At 43.7% G+C, this 13047-nt stretch overlaps 1 protein-coding gene across 4 annotated transcripts in view; it reads right to left on the bottom strand.

Moving 5' to 3' along the window:
- The window catches only part of stxbp5a (syntaxin binding protein 5a (tomosyn)), an 88113-nt gene extending 77008 nt beyond the window's left edge, over nucleotides 1-11105 (bottom strand). For 3 of the 4 annotated variants that reach the window (XM_069158215.1, XM_069158216.1, XM_069158218.1), the window contains exons 1-2: nucleotides 10503-11104; nucleotides 8118-8215 (exon numbers count right to left, since the gene is read on the bottom strand). In XM_069158215.1, the coding sequence (XP_069014316.1) occupies nucleotides 8118-8215; nucleotides 10503-10640 (236 nt within the window). In that variant the 5' untranslated portion in view covers nucleotides 10641-11104. Of the gene's footprint in view, nucleotides 1-8117; nucleotides 8216-10502 lie in introns of all 4 variants that reach the window. The other variant, XM_069158217.1, reaches the window with a different exon arrangement.
- Between the last annotated feature and the right edge of the window lie 1942 nt (nucleotides 11106-13047).

Below are 13047 nucleotides of genomic sequence, written 5' to 3'. Positions count from 1 at the left end.
GGAGAAATACAAGTACTTCAGCGCTGTGGCCCCGTCACATAAAAGGCGGGGGGAAAAATGAGACGACAAAACCTTTGTGCTTCATGGCATTCTGTAAGCCAGGCCCCTTACAAGCACCACAGGGACTGTGCCAACCTGACGGCAGAAGTTTGACTCAAAACTGCCACACCTCAGCAACGATGTCAAGCACAAAAAACCCCCCAAAAAACAAATCTCACTAATGTTGAATTCAAACCGGCACCTGAACAGACGTTCTTTTATTTTTTGCTCATCAAACGCAGCATTTTTATTCAGTCAAGGAGAAGCCTTTCGCTGTCAGGTCACCTTGGGAATAAACAAACGCACGTCTTCAGCTGTGACCTTTTCTTACACAAAACTACATCTTACTTTGTCTTCCAATTCTTTCCCTCGACAGCAGGATACACGGAAAGCTTCCGTCCCCGACCTGTGGACGAGCACGTGTTTACAGACGAGACGTTGCTTCTCAACAATCTCCTGGCGCACACTGTGTCTACTGAAGGTAATTGAAAGTCATCACATTGTCATTCAACCTCAAAAACGCATTTAAATTGATCTCATACTGCTCGCTCTCTGTCGATGTCATGTATGGTTTATTAAATGACAGTGACGTTTCAGTGAGACGCTGGATTTACAGCACGTATGAAGAAGTGATATTTATACGACTGGACAGGCGAGAGCTATCAGCACATGCCATAAGCTGCTCCGGGCAAGTCACAAACAACAACTTGTACTTCAACCTACCCAGAACTGCGTTATTTATAGACAAAGGGGATATATGGATTATTTGTTTTTTTAATATTTTGCTGCTGATGTGATTTTTGCAGCACTGCCATTTATTCCTCGGGGAGTTTACTAAAGTGTCATGAAAATGAAAGCCTCAGACTTACAAGTGAAATCAATAGGAGGCATAGTATTACCACAGGCTAAAGCACCATAACCCCTGAACCAGACACACCATACAAATCCAATAGAGTGTGCTTTGAGAACTAGACTCTTGATGATAAGGGACCTCTGTGGTATAGGGAAGGAACAGCGGTCAAACCCTTTGGTCATGAGCGCCGTTACATTAGAGAAGTATATTGACCAGCACTAATATGAGTGCAAATCAGTACAGCAGGAACAAGTGGCCTCGGCAATGTTAGAAATGCAGTTATGAGAAATAATTCCTGTCATAAATCACAACACACCGACAGCACTGTGTGTCCCCCCGACTGTCACCGTCTGCGAGGCCGAAGGGTGCAGGAAATCAGGTTCCAAGAATACTCCACACAACATGGTTAAAACGCAGCTCCAATCTCAGATCATAAATCACTGTTTTAGTTATAACGGCAATGCATTCACGAAAAATATCACTGAGATCAAGGCAACATGTTTCAATAAAGTCAGACGGAGCAGTTAATAAATTGATCTGCTAAAAGCGAAAGCTTTTGCACATGTAATGCTGTTCTGAATCTCTTGGTTCCCAGGAAAACTGTGTGCACACACAGCTACGGTTGAGTCCTAAAATGGTTTCAAACTTTTCATTTCCTGCCCACATCTCCCATTTGTTTAGCAACACCGGGTATAGTAGTATACCGACTGATGGCACCAGTTCCACCAATTAAAGCTTTGTAAACAGGATTAAATCTGTCACTGTCATTTTCCTACTACCTAGCTAACAAAGATTGACACAGTAAACAACAACTCTTAAACTCGTTCAGTTCTTCGATTCCTCTGACAAAGGTTAAACTCTTCCAAGCAACCGTTACCAGAGATTGGATGTCATTAAAGTATCGGTCGTCTTTGTTTTCTCTTTCACATGTTTGGCTAATCTGCCGTGCAGACCCTTACAGTATTTAGCCACATCACTGGGGTCTCAGATCTCATCAAATAGTTATTTAATCTATACTTTCAATTCATACTTTTATCTCTATAAGGCATTATGATGACGCAAACTCTGTTATCATTAGCCTGATCAAAACCCTGCAGTTGTACACGTCCACCAGCAGTCTGAAGACAGCCAATCGTCATTCAGTGCAGTAGATACAGTACATTCTCTCGATGTATGTGTACAAACATGAACCCATTTATTCTCTCCAGGCCACATGACACTGTGTATTTACGATGAGCCACTCAAGCGTTGCCTCCCTTCTGTTGGGAATAATTAGTGAGCCGGTTGGTGACCTCTCAGGCATTGCTACTCTATTTCAAACACACATGCATGTCCCCACACGTTCACTACTTACAGCTTGGTTTCTATTTTTATTGTGCACAGAGTCAAATGTCAATTTTTCTCATTAAATGTATCTTTAGTGAAAGGATAATCATAATTTAAATACAAAACCTGAAGGTCAAAATGAACTCATTAACTTCCAGACAACACTTATTTATTAGTAAGCCTCTGACAGCAGCCCACGGTGTTAACCTGTATTGAGATTTCTTGTCCTATAATAACATTGTTTTAAAGTGGACAGAAATACTGCATGGCTTCCTGAATTGTGATGAGTCACCGGAAGGAGAAAGGCTGGGTGTCTGTGCATGGATGAGTTTTTGTGCATGTACCCTATTCCATTAGTTATCTGGACAAACACAACTAAACTTCGAAGTCATGTGTCCCACTTGTCCATGCAGACACACATACATGCAGAAAACTATTGTTCCTGGCAAGACAGGACTGGACAGACAGGGAGCAAGGGAAGTAAAAGTTTGAGTTAAATGTACACTAAATTATTGAGGAGAAGCAACATGGCAGCGCAACTTTAATCACCCTAAACCCAGATCCCATTCGGCGCTTGTCAAGGCTGAAGGACTTAAGCAGAACACACTGTCAGGATATTGGACGGAGAGAAGCAGCAACTGCATTGTTGTGGTACTGATGCAGCAAAATTTGTTTTCCATTTCTAAGAAGCGATAGAACACAGGAGGCTGAGTGCTTTTGGAGAGAATGAAAGATGAAACCTGGGCCACGAGGGGTCTTTGATTAAGAGTACTTCACTACAGTGCACAAGCACAAGCACAAACACACACACGCTTTGTTGCAGTAATGGTGTAAAGTTGATGTGCACTGAACTGACATGAAAGCCACATCTCGGAAGCTCCCTGGTGACCTCATCACGGACTCTGCTTTCAAAATTTTTTTGCAATACCATCTAGCAGACACAAGTTGACTCATCCAACTCTACCAGCAGCTCTTCACACACACACGAGCATATGAACGCACACACCATTTGCCTCTCTCATCATATGCAATAAAATTACTTAGTTCTAAACGATTCCCTCTTCTTTCCCCAATCCTTGTTCCACTTGTGTAAAAAGTAAAATGAGGTCAACTGGGATGAGACACTAATCCCTCTTGATGTTTAGTGATACCGTTTCTCTTTCAAACCTCTCCATTACCCCATATGCTACGGCGAGCTAAGCCGCTATACATTGAGACAGGAAAAACTCGCTAATGAATTTTTGTAGACCTTCCCACCGGAGTACAATTTATAGTGTATGAAGACGGATGCATGTACCGATCACACGTGCTGAAGTCATTCATGCTCCCACTACACGACACACTGACGGCAGCAGCAGTTTAACTCCTTTAACGAGAGCGTTGCTGTCAGGCTCGTCTTTGCTGTGCTATGCTCCTCCGGCACGTTGCATAACTGAACACAGACACACAACTTTAACATACCTTCGAAAAGAAGCCAGAGTCGCTGTTATCTCACATTGAAATTAAAATCCATTATCAATATTACGGTATTAACACTAATAATCCATAAAGATACCAGATTGAGTATCTATAGCATTACTCACATTAAAAATGCAAGACAAGGTGCTGACCTTAAAAGCATAGAATCAAATAAAGTATATTCAGATAGTGTACTGTTCGAGTCATCTGTGAACTACACTGTGAAACAAGAGCTTGCGGTAGATTGTATTAGGATCCTTCAGAAAATTCTCACCTGAATTGGAATCCAATGAAATTGGAATCTAAGTTTGTTCACAAAGAGAAACATCCATGTACACATGTGGTGACGCTCTCCTGAAACTGCGAGCTACAATTGAACACTTTCCTTTGTGCGCACTAAACCGATGAAATTCCAGCATCTGCTGCTGAGCAACAATTTCCATTTTAACACGTAAAATTGTTTCCATTATGGTGCAGTCAGAGAACTCATGGCTCAGTAAGGTTTTCCTGTGGCTGTAGACGTAGAGGAAGCTTGAAGCACAGTTACGGAGTGAATCAGAAGGAGGATTCATGATGAAGATATGTCAGAGTCAATTTACGCGACAACACAAAGCTGCACAGGGCTACAGCCAGTCACAGCCGTTACTGCAAAGCCTTTGTGTTTATGGGTGTACAAAGTTGTCTCTGCAAACATGTGTGCACCAGCGTCTGCTTGCATTTGCAAGCGTTTGCCCTTTTGTGTATGTCAGTACAAATAATATATATCTGTAAAATATTTGCGTGCACGGTCATTAACATTTGTGTAACTCATCGAGCATTGTGTGTGCGGATCTGCACAAACGTGTGTTGTCTCTGCCACCTCCGAATGTACATCCTGAAATAATAACTGTGTGTGAGCGCGTGTGTGTGTGCCCTCATTTGGATGTACGAGTCTTATGATGTCCTGCGTCTGTCGAGGAGATAATCTGGCAGAGCATGGACTGACAATTTGATCTATTGATCTGCGTCTTGCAGGCTCACAGGGAGTCTCTGAGTTATAGTGCTGCCATTTCTCCAGGCCACCACCAGTAAAGAGCCATCTCCCCGGAGATGTGAGCCGCCACGTTGTTACACAGCAGCACGCCACCCAGAAAACACACACACACACAAATACATATAAATGACTCCGGATTTATGGCGATAAGCTTTCACAACTGTCCATTTTTCAGTCAGACAGTGGCAAAATCTTCCATTAACAACGGCATGCTACAGTGCTCTGGAAAATGTGTTAATTGTTGTGCTTGGCGTAAAAAACACAAAATGAACCAGCAGAAAATACAGCTGATTATTCAAAGTACATTTGTAAGTCTTTTTTTTAATTATTATTATTATTATTATTATTATTATTATTATGCAAAACTACTCGCATCTACTGTCATTTTAACATGTAAGAACTTGGATTCAGTCCAACATTAGCCTTGTTTACAGATTTAGATGAGGAAATATCTGACCCAAAGGTAAACAATACATTCTCAAGAGTTCTTGTCAGTTCTACAGACACATTTAAGACGGCACTCATTGCACTATGACCTGAGTTTGGATACATATTGTGTCTGTTGTCGCTGGCCTTACGATATTACTTTGTGTCAACAACCTGGTTAAACTAAAAGCCAAAAGAGTCTCGGGAGTTACGGGTACTAAGTGGCATCAGTGCCAAGAATTTTGTTCTGTCGGGTCAACAAATAAAGGACATATGGAACAAGAAGCCGGAAGGTTCCTTTGACTTCACGCTGCACTACCTTTTATCAGAAGCACTGTCTCATCACTAAAACCAAAACTGCTTCTTTAATGCAGCCTTTTGGAGCGCCGCTTTTCTGCTTATTTTTCTAAAAATTACACAGCAAATCCAAAGGATAGCTAATGTGGGGTGACTGCTTGCACAGCAAAATCTGTTTTCTAAATGCTCACGACTTCTTTTTGCTCCTGAGATATTGTGCAAAAAACAATTCAATGTGTGTGTGTGCACTTGGGCATATCTGTCTCAGTGCATTATCACACACAGATCAATACGGATTCTATTCTTGGCCATTAGATCTTGAAAAAGGGAAAGCCTGCCTCTCTTACTCTTTCCTCTCTATTCCCTCTCTCTGTTCTCCCTCGTCTGTTGGCCTGTCCTATCCGCAGGCTCCCCTGCCAAACCCCTTTCTCTATTCCCCTCTTTCCCTCCTCCAGACAACACCAAAGGGACATTGTCATCCATCCCAGCTGGACAGTGAAGGCAGCAGCAGAGTCAGTGGCGGGCATCAAACGCTGGATAGTTTTTGGGGGGAATCACAGAAGCGATTGGCTTTACGGCTAGAGGGATCAGACGTCTCCTCTGAGGGCACGTGCACACACAAACAAGTACGCACATATTCACTCGCGCACATGTACACATCAGCAGCATACAGCTCCTGTTTGTGCTGTAATTCTCAGTCCTGTGCCACGCTGCCAGGCTGAGGCCCTTGATCTGCCACTTCCTGTAATCCTCCATGGAAGAGGGTTGCTGCCAAATGTCCTGGCAGGCCAACCCGGCAAACAAACACGCACAGACATCGATATCCAGGAAAAGCCACTAACTGTGACCTCCAGGACATGGATGTGTATCAGCGCAGGAGTCCCTGGATGCCTCACTCAAAACCTGTAAGAAGCCAAAAACTAAGATACATCCTCGAACAAAACCCGCATGCGTCAGCACAGCCATGCAAAAATTATGAATCATGAAACCTCCATTATACCTCCTTCATCTGTGCCACAGCGGTATCGTAATCATCAGATAAAGAGACGGGGATGACTAAACAGCAAAATAACAGGGGAGGAGAAGCAGCACCAAAGAACAGATAGATGACTCCCAATTCACCTTCCACCGACTGTGATAAGACTATCTGGTCCACATCACCCAGAGAGACTCCTCTGTTCATTCAGTTTCAAAGTGACCAGTTACAGCTTGCAGGAAAACATCTGACAAGATAATTTTACCCAAACGCAGAGAAGTCTGAGGAAGAATGCATTTTGATCTCTAAGCTGATTGGCTATAGGCTCCTTGGATACAGCTTCTTATTCTGAGTGTGCCCAGTTTGGAGCTCACAGGAGTAATGTACCAGCAAGAAAGACATAAGCCCCATTTAGCTTATTCACCACTTCCTTCAAAAGCCCTCACATATCAGAGGAGGGATTTCATCTCCAATCTATTCAGACAAATGTACCACTGACAGAACCTGCTCTGGTCGGGTTGTGGTTTCTGTTGAATCTGTAAATCTTTAGGAAAATTCAGTCATCTGTAGAAAATAAGGAACAATTTTATGTCCGCTGTCTGCCGTTAAAAAGAACAAGAAAACATGCTAAGGGTACACAAGCCCATCATTCTTCCTTCATAAGTCCGGTAAACATCATCGTCTGCCTCTGACTCTCTGTTTTTACACAACAATAACACCGTTGGTTGTCTGTTTTCTTGTTTGTTTAAATCTTTGCACAATTGTTTAGTTAGTTTTAATTGAATTGAATTATTCTATTTTATTTTATTCTATTTATTGTGTATACTGTGCATTTTTATATTTAATATTTTACTGTTGTTTTATTGCTTTCCTGTACCTATAATGCTGCTGTAGCGGGAAAAAAAAGTCCCCTTGTGGGATTAATAAAGTAACTATCTATCTATCTATCTATCCTGTCTTTTACCCTCCCTTATCCTGTACAGGTGAACGAGACAGAGTCACAACCACAGCTTCCAGCAGGTGGGAATGAGGGACAGCGAAAGCGGACAGCTCTTCATCACACCGTAATGAGCTGGCAAAGGTTGTCGGACAGGCAGGAGAACACATGGAGGACCTGTAAAAGCAGCCTCACGCAGGCCAGCTCGCGGGCGTTCTCTGAAGCTATACGACTCCCTGCGGTGCCGTTTCGTTGCAAGCTGTTGTCCCTGTTTGTGTAAATGTCTTCATATTGCAAGGAAGCAGACATGAGCTATCGCTTATGCTGAATTGCAACACGTCCCTCAGCATGTGGCTTAATGTAAACTTTTCAGGGACTTGTCGTGATTTAAAATATATGAACAAGGTAATGCCAGTGACAGCAGCTAAAACGTGCAATTCAAGGACTGCCGAGTTATTGTTGGTCAGCGGTTTAAGCATTATCTTACCGTGATCACATTTTGAACATGGACTTTAAGGTAATTCAAAGATCCTATTCTTGATGCTGAAGCTCACAAGCGCACGGAGTTCCAGGAGACTGTGAAGCCATTCTATCAAAAAGTCTCGAGCACACCCTAAAAATACACCGAAACTCAACTGACGTACATCAGCAGCTACAGCAGCTCAGACATCTGTTCACTTACCTGCTACTGCCTCCCAGGAATGCAGCTCCCCGAAGGAGCCGCCACAGGCCACAGCAACGTATAACAGCTCAATGGCAACTGAAAGGATACAGTCTGAGAGCTCCCCTCTGGTTGCCTATGGCCAGTATCTTCTGCACAGGGTCAAAAGCCATGGACGACGGCTGATAGGGGAAGCCATGACGGACGGTCTGGTGTGATATGCAGACAGATGAAAAACAAAGAAGAGAGAAGCGACAAGAGTGTCAGAGATAATATCATTTTGCATTTCACAGCAGGGGTGGTGTTGTGTCAGAAGATGTCACACACCTGATTTTGTTAAAACAAATGGCTCAGATGGATGCGGAAAGTGTTATGAAAAAGAAATGTTAAGCCTGACGTTGTGCAGACGAGAGAGAATGTAGGAGAGGAACAAATGGTCTTTGTGTGCATCCCCTGTTCTTCATGATAGGCTGATATTTGGCCTCGCTATTTGGGATCCTTTTATAATCATGGGCCTATTTTGAAATGCCTTCTCTCTCATTTCTCTCTTTTTAAGTCGTTTTTCCTTCTCGCTGCTTCCAACATGAAGTCGTGATTACGCTGAAGTCTAAAGGCATCGATATTTGGTTCGGATTTGTTGCTGGACCTTCTGCGGGAGTGTATTGCATTGTAAGGTGTTCCCGTTTCACTCTCAGTATATTTGTGTGACTTTAGTTTTATGGCATCAGTCAGCCAGTGGTGGGCTGTTGGATGTGTTTGCTTAGTGGCAGAAGGCTAAAGCATGTTACATAAGAAGCACTCAGTGCATCAGAGACTCCTGCCTTCCTTGTAGAGAACCATTATAGCGAGTTTCTGTACAGACAGCCAAGGTATAGGAGGAAGGCTGAAGTCATATTCAAAGACACTTCAGTCAGATGTCTGGCTGTTGATAGATATTTTTAGGTATAAAACCTACAGTCAGTAAGTTGGTCTTTCTAGCCACTAAACCACAATATCTCTCAAGCGCTCAGGTGTGTTGAGCTGATCCTTCATCATTTTCTAATTATTATTTCAGGCACTCGATCTTATTAGTTCTGACAAATGTTAATCTGCCTCAGGTTTGAATCTCTGTAGTTTAAATTGGTGTTTGGTTGGTTGTTGGTTTCCTAAACACACAAGTAAAACAGTCACATGACTTCCAGCAGCACACAGAGACTCCACCATGCAAAAATGATGAAGCCTATCATTGGCAAGGTATTGTGGCAGCTACTAGAAATGAAGGTTGTGTTTTCAACACCATGTTGCACTAGAAAAACAACTGCAGAGAGCTATTAAACCTAGACGATCTGATAGATTTAATAATAATCACACAGTTTAAGACATTAAAACCAGAAAAGGAATCCACAAACAAGCCGTGCCTATAGGTCAAATATGTGGGGAAATCAATAGAAAGCACAAGCACACAGTGGGGTCTATAAAAAGGCCACACCAAACCATTGGAGCGCAACTGGGGAAATCCTGATCTAACTTCACAGCAGGGTAAGATGTAGCATGCACAGCATGTAAATTGCGTGAATGTTTAATTATCCGATCCATTGTTATGGCCAATTCAGACAGAAGAGGGCAGGCCATTTCCCCTCTCACTTTAGGCGCCATCAGTCCCCACTGGACCAATGATCTGGGGATAAAGTGGTGTGTGTTTATGTGTGTGTGAGGGAGACAGAGCAGAGGAGTGTGAGAGGAGTGTGTGTGTGTGTGTGTGTGTGTGTGTGTGTGTGTGTGTGTGTGTGTGTGTGTGTGTGTGTGTGTGTGTGTGTGTGTGTGTGAGAGAGAGAGAGAGAGAAAGAGGAGAGAAAGGATAAGGTGATGGAAGAGGAGAATGGAGCAACACGACAAGGAAAAGACAACACGAAAGGGGATGAGAGAGAGACACACACACACACACACACACGCACACACGCACACACGTCAACTACCAACCACCGTTTTGCTAATCCAAACCTAGCAGATTATGCAAGAAGGGATCAGTTCAACCCAGCCCCTCGATATGACAGTTCATGCCATGCGCACATACAGCAAACTGCTATTTCCACAGAGAATACACACGTACAGGTCTGCTACAAACACAATATAGGATTTTAAAATTGTGCCAAGTAAAATGCACTACAAAAAGATGCAACCAAATAATATGTATTGTCCTGTCGCCAGAGTGCACTCGCCATACAGTATGCGCATTGCATGTAGATATGTTATACTGACTGCCATGCCTTGGACAGGCACAGAACCCGAAAAGGAATTTATTTCTAAAATGGATTAGTGCCAAATATGAATTTGCACGTTAGTTTAGAAAAAAAGACTAGTGTTAAACGATATGCCATTAATTAAATAAATATTTGGAGCTCACATGCACTTTCTGTCCTGGAAAGGAATAAGCGCAACACAACATGTACAAATGATAAGAGAAAAGACTGCATGCAGAAGTGCTAATGAATACAGGTGTAGAATAAAATCATGAACCTTGCAAAGCTGGAAATGCTCGGACTGGACGGTCTCCTGGATCAGATGGTTCTCCTGTGGCCCCACTTGGACAGACGGTGCAGAGGAGGACACCTCTTTCAAACCGTCCAGCACCTTCCTGATGTTGAACTTCTTCATTTTCAGACTGCAGAACACAGAATTGAAATCACCCGCAAAAGAAAAAAGGGGATCGCCACTTTCTCTCTCTCTCTCTCTCTCTCTCTCTCTCTCACACGCATGCACACGCGCTCTCTCTCTCTCTCTCTCTCTCTCTCTATCTCTCTCGACTCTGATTTCCCCCGTGAATGTCACATTTTAGAGCTTGTTTTTTAGCGCAGTCTCCATGCTGGAAAGCTCGGCCGCGCAACGCACAGGTCGCCCTCTTGACGTGTAAATTTGGAGACGGGCGGCTGGGATGTTGGTGCGTCGGTGTAATTTGCTCGGAGTCCGTGCTGTGCTCCACTGCGCCTCGGTGGCTCCGCTCTTCCTCTCGGCGTCCCTCCCTCCCCTCTCAGCTGTGTGCGCCGCTCAGCCAAGGCGGAAACGCAGCGCGGCGCAGCGCGGCGCAGCGGTGGTGGTGGCGGTGGTGGTGGTGGTGCTGCTGACGCTCTTGCGCATGTCTGACAGAATAGAAGCTTCAACACAAATCCCGCCACCTCTCTCTCTCTCTCTCTCTCTCTCTCTTTCCTCGTTTCATCTCCCCCCAGCGACAACGCCCCCCCCCCCTCTCTCTCTCCCACGCACACATAGTACCTAATTTTGCTCCACTGCACCTGGTGATGCTGGTGATGGTGGGATGCTGCAGCGTCGGGAGTGTCTGCGTGGAGACAGACAAGCAAACAAACCGGGGCTCTGCCCCATTCTTTCATCTACACCCTGTCCACCCCGCCTCTCTTTATGTGCCTGCCTGGAAGATTCGCCATATTAACGGGCATTCAAAACAACAGTTTGATGGCAGGAATTAAATGATCAAATCTCGCTGTGCCGGACTCGGAAATAATCCCATGAATATGACTACATTCTCTTTACGACGTAGGCTATTTTTCGTGGTGGGTTGAGACAACAACAACAACAACAAAAACGGAAATAAAAGCATCACTTTATCCGTGTATTAATTTGACATTTGACCTATAAGTCCATGAATCGTTTTTTGTTTGATCAAAAAAGGCTCATCATTGCACACGGTATGCAGATATATTTCATTTAAGAATGCTATAGGGTTGTTTGCAGAGGAGCTGCACATTAAATAACCCAACAGCTGAACAAGCAATAAGTCTTTGAGTATCCATGGCAATGGTTGTTTCCTCCTTATGCTGGAGTCCAACAGTTTACTCATAGCCTTCCCGTTAACGTGAAGAACACGCCGCGGCTATTACAAGTATAGACTCCATGCAGGAGTAAAAGTGCAGACTGTGGGGATGTTTACTCTGTCTGCCAACCAGGTGATGTTGCATTCTTCCCCTGACAGTATTTACACATTGAAACGTTTGAAACCCTGAGTGGCTACTGGACTGCGGTGTGCTCAGGACTAAACAGGTGGTTCTGCAGAACAGTGGTGCTGTAACACCTTTTAACAAGGTGTTAGAGTGTGAAGGCGCTACAGCAATATGGACTTCTTGAAAATGATGAAATCTCAAAATATGATTGAAGATTTTTTTTTTTCTTGTGCTTTGCAACAAAGTACAGGAACATAAATAATCTAAATAAAAAGAGTTACCTTCAAACCAGTCGTAGCAATAAGGGATTGGAGATTTACTCATCTCTCAGATGTGCTTGATTTGAGACATACATATCCATTCTCTCCAAGCACTTCCATACTATTTGGAGAATTCTGAACTGTTTGCATGTTCCCCAATTGTATGTGCAGGTTTCCGAGGAGGCTACAATTTTCTCCCACTATTCAAAGGATTCAGTGACAGTAAACTATGATAGGTGTGACTGTGACTGTGCATGTCTGATACACTATCTGCATCAGCCTTGTGACAGACTGTTAACTTGTCCAGCATGGACCATGCTTCGTGTTCAGTGTAAGCTGGGCTTCAGATCCCTTCCACCTTGCAAAGAACACATTAAATGGCTGGGTCTATATAGTTTATGTCTATGGCTATATTTTAAAGTTTCTATCTCAACGCAGACCTCTAAATTCACAAACATCTTACACCCCAACTCACAAAAGCACTGGACTCCTATCATGAGCTCACAGTTGCCAATCGAGTGTTAAGAAATTGAAATATGGGTCTCCTCAGTGTTTTTCATCATGATACTGATTCCATCTCACAGTCTACCAGGAGCAGCTGCTATAAAGATCTACCACTCAGGCAACTTCAGCAGCATTTATGTTTCCCCTCAGAGCTTAAGTGAGTTGAGTTCAGAGCCCCAGTACATCTGTGTATGTTTGTAAGGTCACAGATGAGAGTACCAGCCTTGACAAGCTCAACTGAGGACGCTCATGCTTGAGTGACGTCGCCACCTGTTTGGGCCGTTTGCTAACACGCTCATCTTCGACAGGTGCCCGCCGGCAGCAGGGACAGGGGTGCAGCAGCGG

This window comes from Embiotoca jacksoni, unplaced genomic scaffold (genome assembly GCF_022577435.1).
Source record: "Embiotoca jacksoni isolate LCO1_2020_lvr unplaced genomic scaffold, fEmbJac1.0.p SCAF_23, whole genome shotgun sequence".
NCBI lineage: Eukaryota > Metazoa > Chordata > Actinopteri > Embiotocidae > Embiotoca > Embiotoca jacksoni.
The sequence above is the reverse complement of the archived record's forward strand: the minus strand, read 5'-3'. Positions and strand labels throughout refer to the sequence as shown.